Source organism: Anoplopoma fimbria, chromosome 13 (genome assembly GCF_027596085.1).
Source record: "Anoplopoma fimbria isolate UVic2021 breed Golden Eagle Sablefish chromosome 13, Afim_UVic_2022, whole genome shotgun sequence".
Classification (NCBI taxonomy): Eukaryota; Metazoa; Chordata; class Actinopteri; order Perciformes; family Anoplopomatidae; genus Anoplopoma; species Anoplopoma fimbria.
In genome coordinates, this window is record NC_072461.1 from 25,631,826 (window position 1) to 25,652,336 (window position 20,511).

Consider the following 20,511-nt stretch of genomic DNA (forward strand, 5'->3'; position numbering starts at 1 on the left):
TCAACAACTAGCTACAGACGGTACCACTGCAGGAGACGAGAGAGAAAACAGAGACTCTCTGAGCAGGGGAAACATGAAAAATGAGTTCAGTGACGGTGCTGTTTGTTCAGATTCATTTATCATCATCAAATGCATGATGGGTAACCAAAAGAACCATGCAGCCAGATGTTTATAGAGGCTGGTAATATTCAAATTAACATATTTTATAAGTATAAACCTGCCATACCAATTCTTACAGCATCAGATTGATCCGAAGAAAACAAGAATAGAAACAAGATAACCAGAGAAGAAATAACACTTCTGCTAATGGTTATTAAAGTCCTCAAATTTCTTGTTTTGTTTTTAGATTTAAACCAAAGTTGTACAGATATACCAGTTTCAGAAATGCCTCAGATACAGCCTTAAATGGTGGATCAGGTATGAGCCAGTATATATGAGTCGTTGCACCAATTGGTTGACATTATTATTTAGCTCATTTATATCACACAGGAAGAAGAGTTGCACGTGCGCGGTACGGATCGGGCAGGAGCTAACGGGGAGTGTAATGCTAGCCTGAGCTGGCAAGAATGTATGCAGATTTGACTATAACTTACACCCGAAATAGTTATCTAATTTGTTCATGTTTTACCAAGGTTCAACCTGAGCTAGCCCATCCAACTATTATAGCAATCATATCACATCCATACAGCTGTTGAAAAACAATATATGTTTTGTTTTTAATGCATTGGTATCGGATCAGTATTTGGCATATGTTCAGGTGTTGTAACTGGTATTGGGAAGGGAACAATGGTATTGAGGATGGAAAAATGGTATCGTAAAATCTTTATTTGAGACTTGATGAAATGTTTTGTTGTTGTTGTGTTCAGGTTACAGTCACACAACAGGATTTAAATGACCAAAGTCCAATGTGAAGCAGGTCCTGTCTGGATACATTTACAAACAAGATAACTGACATTTTTTCAGTCAAATTTCTTTGCATAGTTTTGCAAACTAACAAAGCCTGTTTACTTGGCATGTCAGGTAACATCTGCACTGTATTTTTAAAGTTCTGTTCTGCATCCAAGGTTTGCAACTTTGCAGCATTTTATTTTTTTTGCTCTTATAAGACAGAAAGTGGGGATGCAAGGATGCTTTTAGTTTATTTATCATTTAACTTATTCACTACAGGATTGTCCTTATCATATGGTCTTTGTAAACTGTTTAGAGTGTCACAGATGGTAGAATACATGAGGTATTTTATGACACTCCTTCCATTCACATGAGTTACAGTGACACCAAACATTTAACTCCACTGAGCGCCAAAATAAGAGAGGTAGTACTATATCATTTTGATAAATACTGGTATAATTTGATATATTAGTTACATTTGTAGCTTTGAATTTTTGTGCGTGAAGTTCGGATTAACGTGGGAATAATGGGAATTTAAATGTGATGTGTTATGATGGTAGAAATCTCAGGACAAACCTTTGATTAGTCAACAACTTTATCGATCATTTACAAATAAATTACAGTCATTTTCTGCTCCAGCTTCTTCACAAAGATGTTGTCTTATTCCCCTTTTGTATTATACAAATAGTCACATGATAGAGTCCCACTATGAGTGCGGACTACATCCATCATAGTAATCACCGTCTGCCTGGCTGTGTCGTCTGTCTCCGCCCAGCTAGGGTGTGCCTCCACCCGGATCCCCTCCTCCCTCCCGGGCTCAGACTTATTCCTGGAAGTTCAGCCCTAATGATATAAGAGGGAGGATGTCCTTTGTTACCGCTTTGGTTTCCTTCTCCCCTCAGAGTGTGAGTTTGTGTGTGTGTTCGTTTCATATATAGGTCAATTTCCCACCCTGCTCTCTAAATTCATCACATACAATAATGTGGAATTTCCAAAGAACCTGTTGAGGACTTGTTTGTGGAGAAAAATCAAAGCTAATTGGCTCTTAGGAAAACCCCTCAATGAATCCCTAGTTATCAGAGTATTGACATGGAAAGAAAACCCTTGAGAATTGAGAGCAGAAAAACCCAGTCTGAAGCTGAGGGAAGTACGGCAATTAGGGCAAAAAGACATGTTACAACTCCGAACTAAAACGGCTACTAATCCTTAGATAAATCACTGGTAAATTTGACTTTTTCCCCACTCATGCAAGTAGGAGAACAAGACCTTTTAATGGTAGTTAGTCCCGCTAATCTCAAGCAAAATGGCCTCCAAGCCAATGTTTTTTTAACTATGTTGCCGATTCTGAGTAACTATGTGGCTCTGTTTCGAATTCATAACTTTCCATGTTGAATCTTTTGTAGTTTGTCCAATTTTGTTCTAGTGAATGTTAGTGATGCTCTTTAAGGGGCAATCGTTGCTTTTTGGCCCAAACCAGCAGGCTTAAAACCAAAAAAAAAACCCAAAAAAACAAAAACCTCCATTGACTTCAAGAGTCATTCCCATGTTTTCGGACTCATTCCTTCAGCGCTCTATTTAGTTCAGCTTTAAATATTGGTTGATCAGCTGATACTCAAGTAAGAAAGTAGATAGAACGTAGATTCAAAAATGATAATGCCATGAATGCTATGCCACCAAAAATAATGAAAAATCTGAGAAAGTGAAAAGTGTGTTATGACACAATTTGCAAAAGAGGATGTTCAGGTTTATTGCTAATGCTGTATTGTACCTGAAGCATTTACAAGAATGAAATCTAGAAATTGTATCAAAAAACAAGCTAGCAAGCGTCGTAGCAGGGGAAGGTCCTGCAAAGACGAACACAGATCACAGTCTTTTCCCTTGGTTACCATGGTTACTTCTTTTAGTTTTTGACGCATTCATCATTCCCCCCCCCCATGATTGTTTTCGTGGTTGTTTTATTCATGATGTGTCTCCCACAGCATGGCTGCTCCTGATTGGCTCGCTGTATCTGAGTGTTTCTGAAATTTGATTGGCCAGGGTCTGCTTCTTTTGTTCTCATTAACCCGTTATCCGATCTGATCCTCTGTAATCTGGTAACAACACAGATCCCAGAGCTGTTGTTGTTGGCTTAGAGGCAGAGGGACATTTTAACCTACTCTGTAGAATGCTCTTTGCTAAGGAGCTGAACAATATCACCTTTTAACTTTGAATTTATTTGGAATTTGCTGTTCATGCAGGGAGATGTGGTGGCATGTGCAAGCAGTTTATTTGTCTTTGTCCTATGTTCAGATATTTAACATAAATTCCTGCTAGTTTATTTGCATGTTTTAGCATGAGAAAGCCCCGCTGTTTCCTTGGAGGGTGGACGGTTCCTCTGGCTGCGGTGTTCAAAACAAGGCAGCTTAATGGCCGAATCTATTCAATGGACCCATTTACAAGTTTCTCTGTTTCAGTTTCTGTGTGTGTACTTGAATACTTGAATAGTCTGGCAGCCCAAATGCATCTGTGTAAAGGAAGCATTGAGTCCAGCTCCACAGTATGCTGTACACAGCTGTGATAAATGTATTACACCATGTATCTGTATAATGTTTCTGCTAGGAAAGTGACACATTTCTGAGCTAATTTTTTTTGCTGAAACTACTTTGTATTTCAGGAATGCTGTACCATAATACAGCGCGAACAAGGCTGAAAATAAAAGCTATTAAATCTGATCAGGGTCATTTTGCTATATTTAGTTGAAATGGTTGAGGGCGTTATTTAATGACCTTTATTAGCACAGGGATCTCTCAGAGGTTTCAGCTGACTTTGCTTCTGGAAGCCAATTAAGGTTTTCGGACAATTGTAGTCAAACCAAGTTAAGACATTTGGATTTGGAGTTGGACATCAATGGATTAGTTGTCAATAATGGCCAACTGTTTTGATAATTGATTTATCAGTTTGATTCATTTTTTAAGGAGAAAGAAAAGTAAAAATGATCTGATTCCAGCTTCTTATCTGTGAATGTTTTTTTGGTTTCTTTACTCCTCTATGACAGTTAATTGAATATATTTGAGTTGTGGAAACACTGATTGACATTTGTCTGACGTTTTAATGACTAAACCAACCCAAAATTCTGAAAAAATCTACAGATTAATAGACGATAAATTGTTAGTTGCATCTCTAGACTCTTGGTACCAAATCCAAATCTTTAAAAACATAATTGATGTCTTATGATAATACTTTGAGGAAAGACTATGTCCCACTTGGCACTTAAAGAACTCACCTTCATTACCAAAAGGAATTGTTTAGTATCAAGTTTTCCACCTTCAGTAAAAACAGTGAATGTAATTATTGCACTGATCATTTTGTCTTCCCAGTAACATTCATTAAAACATATAAATACTCTTAAGGGTGGAAAAGAGATGCATAAACACCATTATAATCTCTGCTACCACACCAGGACCTCAGACAACAACAGACTGTATAATTAAGTTGCCAGGCCTAAAATTATGGATGTCATGTTATACAGTATTGTGTTCGAAGTGAAAACTCCTCATGGTTGTACTTGGTAGCTCATGCTGCTGACCAGAATCTTCTGAGCTGCCTCTTCAGAAAACCATGAGAGATTAGATGGGACGGTTGCTTTGAACTGAGTCAGAATGGAAGCAGCATCTTTTCATACGTGTGTGTGTGTGTGTGTGTGTGTGTGTGTGTGTGTGTGTGTGTGTGTGTGTGTGTGTGTGTGTGTGTGTGTGTTCACTCATGTGGTCTGATTTAGTGTGTCTTGCTTACAAAGGCGAAAATAAAAGAGAAAACTGTTTGATACTCGGTGGAAAACACACAGCGTATCGGCTGTACCATGTTATATGAATAATTTACTGACATTACATTCTCTACAAGGATATCCACAGTGCAAAAAAATAAACCTCAGACAGTTTTGCCAGCAGCAAATGTTTAATGTCCGGTCTGAACTCACATTACACAACCGAGCCCGCCTGAGCTAAGCTCTTAAACCAGTTCCAGTCGCCCCTGTCTGGGATTCACTGCACTCTTGACCTGAACCACTAACGTAATCTTATCAATGTCACTTTCCACTGGCAGGAACCATCAGACTTCAGATACATTAAAAAGTGTTTTTTTTTGTACACTTTTAAAATAAGTGCTTTTAGGTCATTATAATTACAGCTTACCAAGGTAAACAATACATTCATTTAACTGTAACTTATAAAGTAAGGTAATGTAACGCTAAGCAGCAAATAACCCCACTGACTAACATTTCCTGATGATGTCTCTTGCGTAAACAATATCAGATGTTACTTCCTGCTCTGCAGCTAGACCCTTTTAGAAAACTCTGCATTAAGATTTTGAAGTTAGGCCTCAACCGCTATGATGAAATGCCTCTAACCAGTCAAGCATGAAATAAACATTTTATTAAGATGTTATGTTATGTTACGTTGTTACTAATAATGGTCGCCTTGCCTCAATATTTTATCAGGCTAAAGATTAAAAAAAACAAAAAAAAGGTTTATCCATTTTTACGCTCGGCAGGAGGTCATTGTCCAGAGCTGTGAGATGAAAAGGTTGAGCTCCCCTCCTGTGTAGGTGAAGCTGAAGCCTCTCTGACAGCAAATACCATTCCACCCCTCCGTTTAAAAAGGTCATTTGTCAAAAGTGGCATCTCAATTATTACTCTAGAAAACTAGACCCACCGGCTAACATTTAGACCTGCAGTCTGCAGCCTCAGCTGGCCTTTTCTTTTCTTCTCATTTAACAATAAAAATGATGAAGCAGTGCTCAATACGCACCTGCTTGTAATTGTGCTCGTAAAGGTTTTATTAGCATTTGCATATTGGTGTTATCCATGTGAATCTGTATCTGCACCTCTTACGCACTGTTATGTCACTATTTGGTTACGAATTGATTTTTCTTTCTCTCTTTAATTTGTAACCCCTCTTCTATGACATTTTTTTTACTCCCTGGTCCCAAGAACACTTGCCAAAAGATTTAAGAATCAAAAAATTTCAATTTTGCTTTCAATTAACCTACTGTATCTGGGATTAAGCTTTACTAAGCAGGTATATTAGAGGGATTACTCTAAATCTTAGTTAGTCTAGTCCAGGTCATGATCCGGTGTGCAGAACTTCATCCCTAATACAGCTCATTGTCTACCATGTAATACTTTACTGGAGAAAATGAAATGTGTGACAAAGAATGAATTGATTTACACAAGCTGATTTTGATAAACCAGGGCCTGACAGAGTGGCCAATAGACGCTGAGGCGCTGCAGAAATATCCATCCATCTAAAGACAGTTGCACTGATAATTTGTCAGCTTCCCCCAGCTGTTGAACTGTTCATTTAATGGTGCATGTAACATTGTGTGACATTCCACATTGTCTACTGTGCAAAACAAAGCTTTAAGAGTTCCATGTAATTTTAGATAAGGGAGCTAGAGAGAAAGGCTGATGGGGGGAAAAAAATGAATGTCAACATGCTTATCTCCTTCAGCTAGCCAAATAAGAAAAACTGTTGACAGAAGAAATGACATCCTGCAGCAATGCAGAGAGCATCTTGGAGAATGAAGATGACACATAATGGTGGTGTTCATCTGCTGAACGGATATTTTGAGATACAGCGCTGCAGTGTTCCTCAAGTTGTTCTGGTCTTAAAACAGAAATAAGAATAAATAATACAATTGAAATAAACTGTGAAAATGTTTAACGACTTAAAATGTGATGATGGAAGTATATGATGGTACAATTGGTATGCTCACTTATGTCTTATTAGTTGTACCCATTTTAACCACTCAAGAATTGATGAAAGTGATTGGAAATCCCTCCAAAATACGTATTAAATAAGTATTAAATGATACCAGCGACATGAGATAGAAGCTATTTATTGGCTGCAAGGTACTGCACCTATTTCCTCTAGTGACATCTAGAACCACAACACTAACTTTGCAGTATTAAGGTTCATCCGTATTTAGACGTTGTTGCCTTGTGATTCAAATCTGACAGGCTCGATGCATCAGCAGCCAGTGTATAGTATTATGAAGTGGGCATAAATTAAAATCACAGGGTGCTAAAAGTGTAGCAAGATTTTAAGAAATAAACCAATAATTAAAGGAAAAAAGATGTGAATTGTAGGGTTTGTTTTATTCCAATTTTCATTTAGGCGTGACGGATGACGGTGAGGGAAACAGTTACTGTTCCCCGTGTGTCTGAATCTGTGTGTGTGTGTCATATAGGGTGTAATATGCGAATGGGGATGAGATCATAGCCCTGTTTAAGAGTCAGCTGCTCGGTGTGTTTGTGTGTGTGTGTGTGTGTGTGTGTGTGTGTGTGTGTGTGTGTGTGTGTGTGTGTGTGTGTGTGTGTGTGTGTGTGTGTGTGTGTGTGTGTGTGTGTGTGTGTGTTTGTGTGTGGATGACTCACCCTGCTCACTGCACAGATGAGACTAGAAGGATGTAGTTCTGTACTGTTACTGTAGCTATTTTACATAAGAAGCTTATTTTGGTGAACTTGAGTTAAATATTTGATGCACAATAAATGAATCTCATGCCTGAGTTAATGAGCTAATGTTGTCTCATTGAATGCTCTATTTCCTGGACTCTCTCTACATGATTCACGACCGTGTGGCCTCGAGCCTTTGGTTCCTGTATTTGCTTATAACATCTTTCCGTTTCCTGTCCCTCCGTATTTTCCAGATGTACCACTCTGACCACGGTGTTGACTTCCTGGACCTCTGTTTCCAAATCCCTGGCAGCCGTGCAGAGCTGGGCCCGGCACACAGGGAGTGAACTCATCTCCAAGTAAACCACAACTCCACAGCGTCCCCCTTCACCCACACAGGGCCTCCCTCTGCTCCAGTCTCAAGCTTTCTTCGTACTGGATCATGGACAGCCCTCCTAAGCTGTCAGGCGAGACCCTGATCGTGCATCACATCCCCCTGGTGCACTGCCAGGTGTCCGGCGGGCGGAAAGGTGGCTGCGGAGCCTCGCTGAAGAGGGGCAACCCGTTCATCCCGCCGGAGAACCTGGGCCTGAGCCGCACCACGTCCCTCCCCGAGAGAGAAGTCCTCCAGAGAGAGGCTCTGCTCTACAGCAGCCTCATCCACACCTCCAGCGGCTCCTGGGCCTCCAACAACGGCGGGAGGGAGAGGAAGGTCGGCGGGAGGGGAGGCAGCACGGCGAGCGACGACTCGTCGTTCACCTCGAGCAATTCGGAGGACCAGCTGATCGCGGTTCACACGTCGCCCCGAGCCAAACCGAGGAGCAGGAATCCGTTGCGCCACAATCCGTTCCTGCTGAATACGGAGGACGAGGATGAAGAAGAAGAAGAGGAGGAGGAGGATGGAGACAACCTCAGTGGTTACCTTGAAGACTCCTCTTTTCACCTCCACAGTGACACCAACTCCGCCCTAGACGACGGGATGGCTCCTTTCCACTTGCACGACCTGGGCTTTGCCTCGGAGCCCTTCATTTTGCACAAGTCGATGGGCGGAAGCCGTCGGGAGTCCCTCAGGGCGGTGGCCTCCGACCTCTCCGCCCACCTGGAGGACCTTGAAATCCTGGGACTGGACGGCCAGCTGCGCCTCGGCAGCAGCGGCTCCAACATGTCCATGGACTGTGGGGAGCAGGACTGGGCCGATGAGGACGGAGAAGACGAGGATCACCCCATGAGGTGCGGCCGGAGCTCCTCCAGCTCCTGCACGCAGAACTGCTCCTGCTGCACGCTCTCCCAGAACTACCCCCAGCACTTCCCCGAGGCCTTCTCGGAGCCCTTCTCGGAGTGCCAGCAGGGCTACGGCAGCGACTCCTCTTGCAACAGCTCGGACGGCGTGCTGGTCAACTTCAGCGCCATTTACAACAAGATGAACAACAGTATCCCGGAGAAGCCGCCGGCCTCCGGGCGCACCAACCTCAACAGCTCCACTGACCACTCCCGCACCTCGTCTGTTTCTGATCCACTGGCGAACAAGCGAGACTCCACAGGAGGGGCTTTCTATCTGGACCTTCACACCTCCCCAACCGAACCCCCGCTATCACAGCAACAAACCTCCTGCCTCGCCGGCGCATTCCCTCTCATGCGTGAGCCGCTCCTGTCCACCTCCTCCAACTGCTCCTGCGCCGTGGAGCACCAGGGGGCTCTTGACCTCGACGCCAACTGCAACTCGTACCACCCTCCGCACTCCGGGTCGTCCGGAGACCTTGTTTCCTGTCTGCAGAGTGAAGCCCGCCTGGTCGTCGCCACCCAGAACTACTACAAGCTGGTCACCTGCGACCTGTCGTCCCAGTCGTCCCCGAGCCCCGTGGGCTCCTCGGTCAACAGCTGCTCCGACGAGCACAGCAAGGGCAGCCCCACCCCGACCCAGCCCAACGAGTACTTCCTGTTCAGGCAGAGGGCCGAAGAGGAGGGTTTGGAAGAAGAGGACGAAGGTGGAGAGTCATCTAGGGTGAGTGGAGAATCCTGCATCACTAGTTTAAACAATTTATCATCAATCCAACAGGACGTTAATGGGTTACACAGTGGGATGTTCACAAAATAGCTTATACTATATGTACCCCACTTAGGTCCAGACTGATTTAATTTACCGTACATATTAAAAAGACACAAGCTAGACATGCCAGGTGATGAGGTATCAGATATTTCTGTTTGAATTAAAGGGGACATATCATGCTCATTTAAAGGTTCATACTTGTGTTTTGGGTTTCTACTAGAAACATGTTTACCTGCTTTAAAAAACATATTATTTTGCTCATACAGTCTGAATACATCTGTATTCAACCACTTCGGTTTAGCGCCTGTCTCTTTAAGACCCTTTTCCACAAAAAAAACAAGTCTGCTCTGATTGGCTTGCAAGAAAAATATGGAGCACCTTAACAAAGGTAGTTCTTAAGCCGTGGGTGGAGATACTCTGATGGGGTTTTTGTATTCTAATGACACTGCATGTGACATAGTAAGTTGAGCTAAATCTAAATTGGCTTGTTGAATCACATGTTTTCAGCAGCTAAAAAAGAACTGACTGGGTCATCTTATTTCACAATTTGTGGGTCGTTATGCACTCCAGATACCCAAACGTAGTGCATAAGCTCTGACAAAGGGTCGCCTTTAAAACATGTCTATTGTCTGCATCTTTCTTGTTTAGCAATATAGCTTTTTTTTCTTAAATATAAATAGTTTTTGGGAGAAATTTATTTAAAAAGTGCCGCTTTGGTATCACCACCAAATTTCAGGTCATTGTCATAATTTTGCAAGATTACTCAAAAGTACTCACCTTTGATCTCAACAAAATAATCACACTTTTTTTTACAAGACTTTAATGATCTGCTTGGAAATAAGTAAAATATTAACATGATCTTTTCATATCATCATGACGTACAAAAATGTTGTATTATCGGACACTCCTAGCTGCACAGCCTTGCATTATCCGTTTCCATATTGTTGGATTAGTGACCTGTTAAAATAGTAGTAGTGATAAAGCATTTAGGTCTTAAAGTGTTATCTGTTGTTTGTTGGTGTTACTGAGCCTCCTCTTTAGTGTGGGCTCGCTGGCTGTCAGTCTGCTTATGTTAATGTTAATGATCACAGACTCACTGAGGTGACGCTTTGTGCTTTTTTTGTTGCAATTATTCTGTGTGTAAAATAGTGCCGGTTAACTTGTAGAAACATGGAGCATAAAAGTCTTTGGAAATAATCAGATTTGCTTATTAAATGCAGCTTTTCAGGTAAATTCATCTGAAGATCACTGATTCTTTTTAAATCGAGCTCATTGCATAATCCAAACATTTCCTCTCATTATTGGATTTTTCCTCCAGTTCTTTTGTATCTTCAAACACACAGCTTGCCGCGGGCGGTATGCATAATTAATGGTGTCAAGGCAGTACATTTAGTTCATCTACACCAACAAGTTAAAGTACTTTGTTAAGTTAAACCGAATACAGTCTGAGTAGGTAAGACAAGGAAAAGGGAAGAAATCAAAATAGCAAGCAGAGATAAAAGTGTTTTGGTCAAACTGCATCAGACTCAACAAGGAAAACATAATGCCAAAACAGCATGTGGGATAAATATACACTAAATGTTATGGAATAAAATACACTACATTTATTTAGCTGACATTTGTATTCAAAGCCACTTACTAGTGTGTCAACCATGTGTGTAAACCCCCCAAAAACCTTGTGATAATGACCCTTATCTTTAAATAGTCATGACACTGGTATTAGTCTGGCTCGTTTAGATCCCAGCCACTGTCTGGGGTTATCTGATACCATGTCTGAGGATTATTATAGATATGTACAGCTGAAGGTTATTAATGCCAGTCAGTAACAGAAGCACTGTGTCAAAGCAAATGCAGCTGGAGGGCTGTTCAGGACTTTTTTTAGTTTTTGGGAGGGCTCTTTTTACCTTTTATTGGATAGACAGATAATAGACAGGAAATGGGGATAGACAGGGGACAACATGCAATAAATTCAAATAACAATTTGGCTGATGCCAATGTTTTTTTGTTGTATTTGCTTATTAGTTTTTTGTATTTATTCCCACTTTTGTGCCAGTAAAACAAAGAATCTTCATTATAAAAAAAACATAACTGAACAGTTTTAAAGTAATTCAGCTTTCCATTACACTATCTTTAAATAAGCATAAATCAAATCATCCAAATGTGTTTTTTTATTTTGGTCGCTGATCTTTGTCCGAGTGTAATACTCCCATACAAAATATATTTCCGTAACTTTTATTTTTGCAAACAAACGACATGTGTCCTCTTACGTCATGCCAAGCCAGTGGCTTCTTCTACGAATCAGCAGCTGGCTACATTACATTACATTACATGGCTACTGTTGTTCGACTCCGACGACCAATAACCAACACAGCGCAAAGTTACAGATGTTCAGAAACCACTCTTTCCTTCCAGATTCCGATACCTGAGCTTGCGTAACAGTCGATGCTTGAGTACCGATTCTGATACCGTGTTTTTAAAAACAAACAAAAACATTTAGCAGGTCATAATTTCTTAGTCCTATTTCCTTTGTCTCTCGCCAAAAACGACATTTATCAAGATTTGAACACTTTACAATATGTTAAAATTTACCTTCGGCCAATACAAATCTTGACTAAATAAAGCTTGAACGCATCAACATTTAACTCGATGCAACCTCTGTTAACGTCAGCTGTTAGCTACTTTGTTTATCCAACAGGACTGCGCTGGCTAACGTAACTAGCTCTCCTGCAGATTTCAACACAGAATTGTTGTTCAAAATGAAGCATTATCAGGGGGAAAAAATGGGGTACACAAGAGTTTGAAGTACTAGTTTGCACATTTGCAGTACCGATCAGGCAGAAGATAGCAACAAGCCAATTATCGGACAGTCCTGAGTAACCTGACCTCTAAACCATGTATGCTAATCTGTTTAATCTGAGCAGCTATTGGTGAAAATCTGACTGTTGTCTTTCTCTCCTTATTCCTGCTCATTCAGCGAGATGATGATGATGGTGGTCCTGATGAGGACGATGAAGAGGAGGAGGAGGAGGAGAAGAAGAATCATCAGGCGGCCGTTGGAGCCGACGCGGTGATCGAAGGCCAGGTGTACGTCAACGTCTCCCCTCCCATGGTGAGCCGTGCTCTGATCGGAGCCTCCTCGGGCAGCCGCCCTCGCTCTCGCAGCTACGACCGAAACCTGGACGAGTGTCCGTCGCCTCGCCTCGGCTCTCTGGAGCGCATGTTGAGCTGCCCCGTCCGGCTCAGCGAGGGCGCCGCCCTGACCCCGCCCCCGCCTCCCAGAGTCACCTCCTTCGCGGAGATCGCGAGAAGCAAGCGCAGAAACGGAGGCTCGGGGGGTTCGCCGTCCATGAAGGCGGCCGCAGACCCTTTCTCCTCCACTTACTCCGCCCACTCCCACTCCTCTGCGGATTTCTCTCCGATCCTGGAGCAGCGTTCGGAGGGCGACTGTCAGAGCCTATCACCTGTTCCCTTTACCAGGTGTTACAGCCAAGGCAGCGCTGAGCGACACCTGGAGGGGGCGAGGGAGAGCCGGGCCAAGGCTGAAGGTACGTCACCCCTCACTAGATTCATTTATTCATTTGTTTATTGAACAGGGACAGTGCACATTGATAAATAAAGCTTTAGACAGTTGTCTAAGGCGTTCCATGCAGCAGAAACATGACCATTAAGTCATATATTAACTCTTCTTTTTTGCTCTGGTTTGGTCTCCACCATCTCCTGGAGGAGGAAAATATGTGTCTCTTTAGCTGCTGCCCGTCAATACAGAACAAGGAGCTAATAGACAGAGTTGAATGATGATGATTGGCTCTTGGTTGGTCACTACAAACGACACTTTTCATATTAACATTCATATTATTATTTAAAATAGACTTAATATATCAAAATGTTTTTAAAGGTCAACTAAAGCTGACATTGTAATTCTAACATACGGCATAGACTTACTTTAAACATGCAGCAGATCAGAATACTGCACAAAAAAACAGTATGTTGAATTAAAGTATCGCATCATTCTGACGTACACGAACACTTCCACAGGAAACATTTTTGTTGGAGTGTTTGTTTACTTTTATGATATTCGGTAAAGTGTATCTGTGGTTGTATGAAGTGCTTATGGTTTTGTTTGATGCTGCGTCTTAAGACTTTCTTTGTGTGAGAGAAAAATCCCCTTGTGCCAGCATGTATAGACGTGCAGCAGAGTGTGTATCCTCAGCTTTAGCAAGGCCGAAGGGTTGAGGTGGGACAAACGTGCTCTGAATAACAATCAGGTGAGAGAGAGGAGATAAAGGTGCAGAGAAACCCCCCCTGTGTGTGTGTGTGTGTGTGTGTGTGTGTGTGTGTGTGTGTGTGTGTGTGTGTGTGTGTGTGTGTGTGTGTGTGTGTGTGTGTGTGTGTGTGTGTGTGTGTGTGTGTGTCTGAGCCTGTAGGCCTCACTCGTCCCAGAAGACAAAGGACGGTTGGAGAAAGTTACAGAAGCTTCTTTAATGCTGACGTTGCTTCGGGGCTTTGACTTTCATGATTGACCTCATTGACCTTGGGTTAAAAAAAAACAATTCTGCATGACAAGCATCCACAAGCATCCAACTATCATTTTATTGTTTCCCAAAGTGAGGAATCAGTGGGAATGAGCGTCTGTGAGCCTGGATTGTTTGTGGTGTGTCCCGCATTGTTTGCACTGGACTGCCCTTGTTGGTTTCTTTTGAGACGATTCAGCATGTTGAATCGTCCTCTGATTGGCTGATTTGACTGGGAAGAGAAAGAAAAGAAAGTTAGTAAAGGAAGTAAAAGACTTAAGTCATCTCCATCTCATTATATCCATCCAACACACAAATATTTCCACAATGACATGGCCTAAGATTAGCTAATCGGTGAGCGATAGTTCTGTAAAAATGGTCGCCGAACACTGCTTTGTTTCAAATTAGTATCATAACAACAGCTTGTATATCCGCAGTCCCAGGTCTTCTGCTTTACCCTTTTTTTAAATGACGGATACAGATACAGACTACAGGAGTGTTATTTCCTCTCACTCGGCGCAGAACTATAGTTCTGGTCGGCCGTTAGCTGTAGTCTTTGCGGTGAGTTCTGATTTGTCCACTCCAATTCTTTGATGTTATTTTGGTGTGTCTTGGTCTTTAATTGCAGCATGGTCACCAGTAGCAGCTGTCATTGTTTTGTATGTGAGGAAGTAATTCATTGCTGTTAACACCTTTTGAAATATGCAGAGGAGTCAGTAAGTGGCAGCAGAAACAGCAGTCTGTCATAACAAAGCAAGATATTATTATAATCCTCTGATCTCTCTGCAGAGGGAGATAAATCAAAAACTCCATTTCCTAAAAGTATTTTATTTATTTTATTTCCTATTTAACCTTGTTTTTTTCCACCACAAGAAACACAGATAACATACAGATGAATTAGCTAAAAACATTTTTTATTTATATATTTTGTCCCTTCATGAATGCTGCCTGTCCTGTTTGTTTGGAATATATAGAAGAAGTACTCTGTAAAGTTAGCTTTAAAGAACAATAGAAGAAGTACAGAGTAGTTGAATGTGTTCATCTTAAAATCAAATGCTGTAGGTACAGGATATAAATATATACAGTAAATAAATAGAATAAGTACTTTGAACTGTGCCACAAACAGAAACTCACATTTATTTAAGGATATAAGGATAAAAATTGATAAAAAAATTAAGAAAAAGATGTCACTTTGTTGCCCATAGCTTCTTTTGATCGTTGGGCAGTGCATTGCTTAAAGAAAACAAATTATTTAGTATCAAAGATAGGAAGACGGAAATAAAGAACATGTATCCCAAGGAGGAATGTTGTAGTTCTTTAGAGTAGAACCACGTGAAACATGTGCAGGCGAGAGCAGCAGGCCATGGGAATATCTGAACACACAGTGAGTGTGAATGGGTCCAGAGGCAGCGTGGGTCGGATTGAACCAACAGCACACAAAAAAGCAGGGTCATGGTGACTAACACAGTATATATCTGAAAAGCCTGATTCAATTAGACGACCAAGGTTTTTCTGTCTCCCTCTCTCTCACTCTTCATCAGGTCTGGACGGCCCTCTAACCCTCCATCATGTCATTTAATTAAACAGTGGAAGAGTTTCTCTCTGTTAAATGCAGAATTGTTCTTAAAAAAATGATTTTATTCTATATGATAGCACGGATGTGTTCATCATGTTTATGAAAGCAGGACTCAACACTAGACAGCTTTTGGTTGACGAGACTGAAAATATGGTTGCCATTTTTAGTCGTCTTATATTTAGATTAACTGAGATATGATGCAGTAATACTTCAGCTTAATAATTCAAATTAGGTTGACGCCACCCATTGGTTTGTGGACTGCCGTTTTGAAGCATTTGACCCATTGACATCTTTGTTTTGAACCAGAAGTGACACTAGTGGGTGGAGCTAAAAATACGACATTTTTAGGCAACCAAAATCTTACAATTAACTTTCGTGAATTGAAAACAGTCTGTGAAAGGATAAGAGTTCAAAGAGGAAAACACAGAGAACTCTCGCACAATGCCATGATAGCGACCTGTCAATCACAAAATAGCCCCGCCCTTTATGGTCTGTTTGACTCTAAATGGAGCATCATTTACTAAATGAACATCATGCTGTATTGAAGAAGACTTGAAACTAGAGATTGAGACCATAAACTCATGTTTACAATGTTTACTGAGGGAATAAATCAAGAGAGAAGTAGAGTCATTTTCTCATAGACTTCTATACAACCAGAGGAGTCGCCCCCTGATGGACAGGAGAGAGAATGCAAGTTTAAGACACTTCCATATAGACTTCCATTTACAAACCCGGAGCTGCCGCCTGATAGAAGTCTTGGATTGTGGGTCTTTTAAAGTGACACCAACATCAGCTTGTCTCTGCTTTGAGAGATGACCTCCAGTCTGTCTGACAGCTGAATCTCTCTCACATTCAGCTGTAGAGACTGGGATGTTCAGTCTCAGCTGCCTGCCGTGTGCTTCTGGTTAAACAAACACACAAACAGGGAGTGTTTGGAATTCCTCTGGAATAAGAGCAGGGAGAGGAATGTCCCAGGAAGCTCAGGCTGTCCCCTTTATACATTTATACAAGCTGGAGCTCCAAAGATCATTTCAAGAAAGAAAATTCAACTTTTTTATACAATTATTATGATGGTGTTCAGGGCTCCCTGGCAGACGAGATGTTGTATCTCAATGTGACCTTTCTGGTTAAATAAAGGGTCAAATACAAACCCCAGACAGAAGTCATAAAGAGCACATTCATATGTGGTTTTACACTTTCATTTTCAAAGCTAAAGTTTAAAGAAAAGTACATTTCAGTGAAAAAAACTCAATCTAGCTATGATTTCTCTCTTAAAATGCAGCTTCATATGAAATAAACCATCCTGCCCTCAGGTCACCATTAACAGCCTCCACCGGTATAAACAAACACTTTCCTGCTTCATTTACACTGAATGAGTGGTGTAGATTGAGGAATGTTGGTTTTATTCTCTTCTAAGTTGTGTAACAAAAGCATTTAATGAGCATGGCATATACAGTATGGACTATATGTAGGTCAGTATGCAGGAATGAAGTTATGCATCATTAGGCTGCTTATGAAAAAATGTCAAATAAACCCTCTAACTCCTGCAGAAATAATTTATTTACTGTTCATTTAAAAATAATAATATTAACGGTAGGAAAGGGCTTTTAAAGTCAGTATTTAGTTCAAAAACAGAAATGTTTTTAACATTTAAGTTAATACAAGGACATTATAGCTATATTGTCAAATTATTATCATTAGAGCTGAAATGATAGCTGAGTTATCGAGTAATCTATTGAGAGAAGATCACGCCAATTTTCATAAACGTGCCCAAAGATAAATGTTTCAGGCTTCTTGATTGTGAATGTTGGTTTGTTTTCTAAATATTCTATGACAGTAACCTCAAAATATTTAATGTTTTGAAGATATTTAAGCAATTAAGATGTCATTTTTAAGTTATGAATCTACAGTAGTTTGATTGCGGCCTCAATAATCATACTCCCTCCCTAGATTAAACAATAATAATAATTTTATTCATACAGCACCTTTAAAAACAGTGTTAACCAAGTGCTTTGAAAGACAAAGAAAAGCAAAAGCAAGGCAATATAACAACAGGAAGCCCAACAGTGAAGGTCATATTTAAACACTGACAACACAGCACAATAGATGAAACAATAAAACCATTACATACCATTATAACAAAAACTATATATAAAATAGCAATAAAGCAGTAAAAAGAGGGCACCAAATAAAAGCCACTTTGTAAAAATGTGTTTTATGAAGTGATTTAAAAAGACATTACTGAATCTGTGAGCCTTTTCTCATCAGGCAGGTCGTTCCACAGCCAAAGCACGGTCACCTTTAATGTCATATAGTGAATAAAGATGTATAACATGATGCATAACGGTTCCCTCCTGCTGCTGAATGTTTCTCTTTCCACCAGTGAACCAGTTCAGGTGAACTGAATAGTGTCTCCTTAGTTGACTGGAGCAGAAACTGTTAATATGGATGATGAAGAGAAGAACATCCTCTTCAGTTCCTACCGTTGTCTCCGTACGGACTGTGATGATTTAAGATAATAACGAGGAGCTGTGCAGCATCTCTGTACATTTATTATTCATCAGACTTCAGCTGCGTCGCTTCACGCAGCGAGCAGCTCCATCGCTAATGATGCTAACATGAAGGGCCTGCAAGAGGAGAAAAAAAGAAAGCCTCGGCTCTCTGTAATGGATTCATCAAGGAGCTGAGCAGAGAGAGAGAGAGAGAGAGAGAGAGGAGGCAGGGAAGATGACGAAGAAGATGGAAAAGGGAGAGAGGAGAGGAGGGTGTGGGGGAGGAAAAGATGGCAATTAGAGGGGATGACGGAGCAGATGTGAGAGAGACGGAGAGTGTTTCTATTCTCCATCCCCAGTGGGAGCTCAGGCCTGCTGGGTGTGGAGTGTTCCTCCTTCCTTCCTCCCTCCTCCCTCCTCCCTCCTCAGTCATGTTCCTTTCCTCCAGCAGCTCGACGTCGCCCTCTGTGGCAGAGAGGCGTCACTGCACCCGGCTCAGGTGGCACCAGTGGGCCGGCCTTTAGGGCGACAAAACAGCTTGTGCAACAACGTTGACGTCACGCACTCTCTCCTGTCTGTCCTCCACTGCACTGGATTGAGACACACACATACACTAAAACACACACACACACACACTAAAACACACACACACACACACACACACACACACACACACACACACACACACACACACACACACACACACACACACACACACATACACATGCACACGTACTGCCTCAGTGGCTGAGAAGAAGTGCAGGAAAAAAGGGCTTCTCCTCGCCGGTGTCCCTCCTGACGCAGGGCCTTCAGGTTTAGTCTATGAATTTGTGTTTGTGTGTGTTTGTGTGTGTGTTTCTCTGAATGTGTGTGTGTGTGTGTGTGTGTGTGTACATGGGCCTGTGAAAGTGTGTGTTGAACTGAGGCATGGTTGTCTTTGATAAGGGCTGTTGTGAGTCATGACTGGGCAGTTTTTCTGTGTTTGTCTTTGTATTTTTGGTTTCAATTCTGACCTCCATGTTCATTCAGTTCAGTGTTTAACGGACTAACATCTGATCTTCATTGTTTAATAGTCAATTCACCTGTTTATACCTTTTGGTTTTGGACTTTTTGTTGGAAGTAGGCAATTACATGTCAATTTGCATTTTTGGGGAATTGTAAAGCGGGTATTTTTCACCATTATCCTGACATTATTGACACTAAACAATTAGTTGATTAATCAAAATAATAATAAGTAAGTTATGTATATGATTTCACGCTTATATTATAGTCCTTTGGTGCCATGATGTGATTACTATGACGATATTGAGTGATGTCATTTTATAGTAATATGATGAAGATCTACGTACCAAAACATGTCACTAAATATCTCTGAATGCAAGTGAAGCAGACAGTGTGTGGGAGCTTTTTTTGTTCTATATTAATCAAAAGTCAAATTTTTTAATGTTTCTAATTTGCAGATAATCTAAAATGATCTGCAACTTAATGGGAAATGAAATAGCTTTTTAGTTGTAGCTCTAAATTAAAGCCTGAATTGAAATAATACATAACTTATAATCTTCTTCTACTTCGGCTGCCTGTTTATTAGATACATCTACATAAAATACATTAATTATAATACGACAGACATTAAATAAATCCTACCTTCATGAAGGTTTATTTATTAGTTTTTTTGTCTGATTTTTTAAAATGCTACCATAGAAAATCTAACCAGTTCTCTTCTCTCTTCTCTCTCCATGTGACTCCTCCATCCTTTCTCCATCCCTACTATCCCTCTTCTTCTCACCCAGGTGGCCTCTCCAGCTCCTCAGACAGCGTCCCGGCGGTGGTCCGCTACACTAAGGACCAGCGGCCCACCACCCTCCCCATCCAGCCCTTCACCTTCCAACACCAGTTCGCCTCCAAACCCCCGCAGCCCAAGCCCCTGCTGCCCCTGCTCACGGGCTACGTCTCTGGGATGCAGGCCCGCTCCGGTCCTGGCTCTGAAGGTCCGGTGGGGGAGGACGGTGGAGATGCACCTGAACATGTGCACAGGTACCAGGGGGCTCTGTCTGCAGCAGCCCCTCCGCCTGGATCGGTGCGACCCTCCCCCCTCGGGAGCTACTCCCCGGTGCGGCTCCAGGGGGCTCCCAGCTCCGGGACCTGCTCCACCTGCACCCCGAGCCCTCAGCCGCAGCACAGCCTCTCCTGCCCGCTGTCAGCAGGCCTCGGCGCCCTGCACACCCCGCCGACATCAAAGCAAGGAGGGGGTTCGGTGTCGTTACCCCCGACCACTCCGCCTCCATCCCTGGGGGTGAAGAGAGGGGCGATGCCCCCGATGCTGCCGCCGGTGCAGGGACAATGTTTCCATCGTGCATCTCTGCACAGTTTACCAGCCCTCAACAGCGACACGCTGAGCCCACTGGGCTGTCAGGAGTCTGGAAAACACCTGGAGGGAAGCATAGCACCCGGAGCCAGAACACATAATGGTAGGTTCTAAAAGTGTGTCCTTAAATAATTATTCACAGGATGCTTTTAAAGAAAGTAAAGGTTGAAATCTTCTATATCTTAAACCTCTATATAAACGA

The 20,511-nt window shown here is 41.9% G+C and overlaps 1 protein-coding gene across 2 annotated transcripts in view; it reads left to right on the forward strand.

The window, feature by feature from the left end:
* rusc2 (RUN and SH3 domain containing 2) overlaps window positions 1–20,511 on the forward strand; it is a 41,074-nt gene that overhangs the window by 9,719 nt on the left and 10,844 nt on the right. For both annotated transcript variants that reach the window (XM_054611000.1, XM_054611001.1), the window contains exons 2-4: window positions 7,573–9,320; window positions 12,340–12,910; window positions 19,735–20,412. In XM_054611000.1, the coding sequence (XP_054466975.1) occupies window positions 7,761–9,320; window positions 12,340–12,910; window positions 19,735–20,412 (2,809 nt within the window). In that variant the 5' untranslated portion in view covers window positions 7,573–7,760. The remainder of the gene's footprint in view (window positions 1–7,572; window positions 9,321–12,339; window positions 12,911–19,734; window positions 20,413–20,511) is intronic.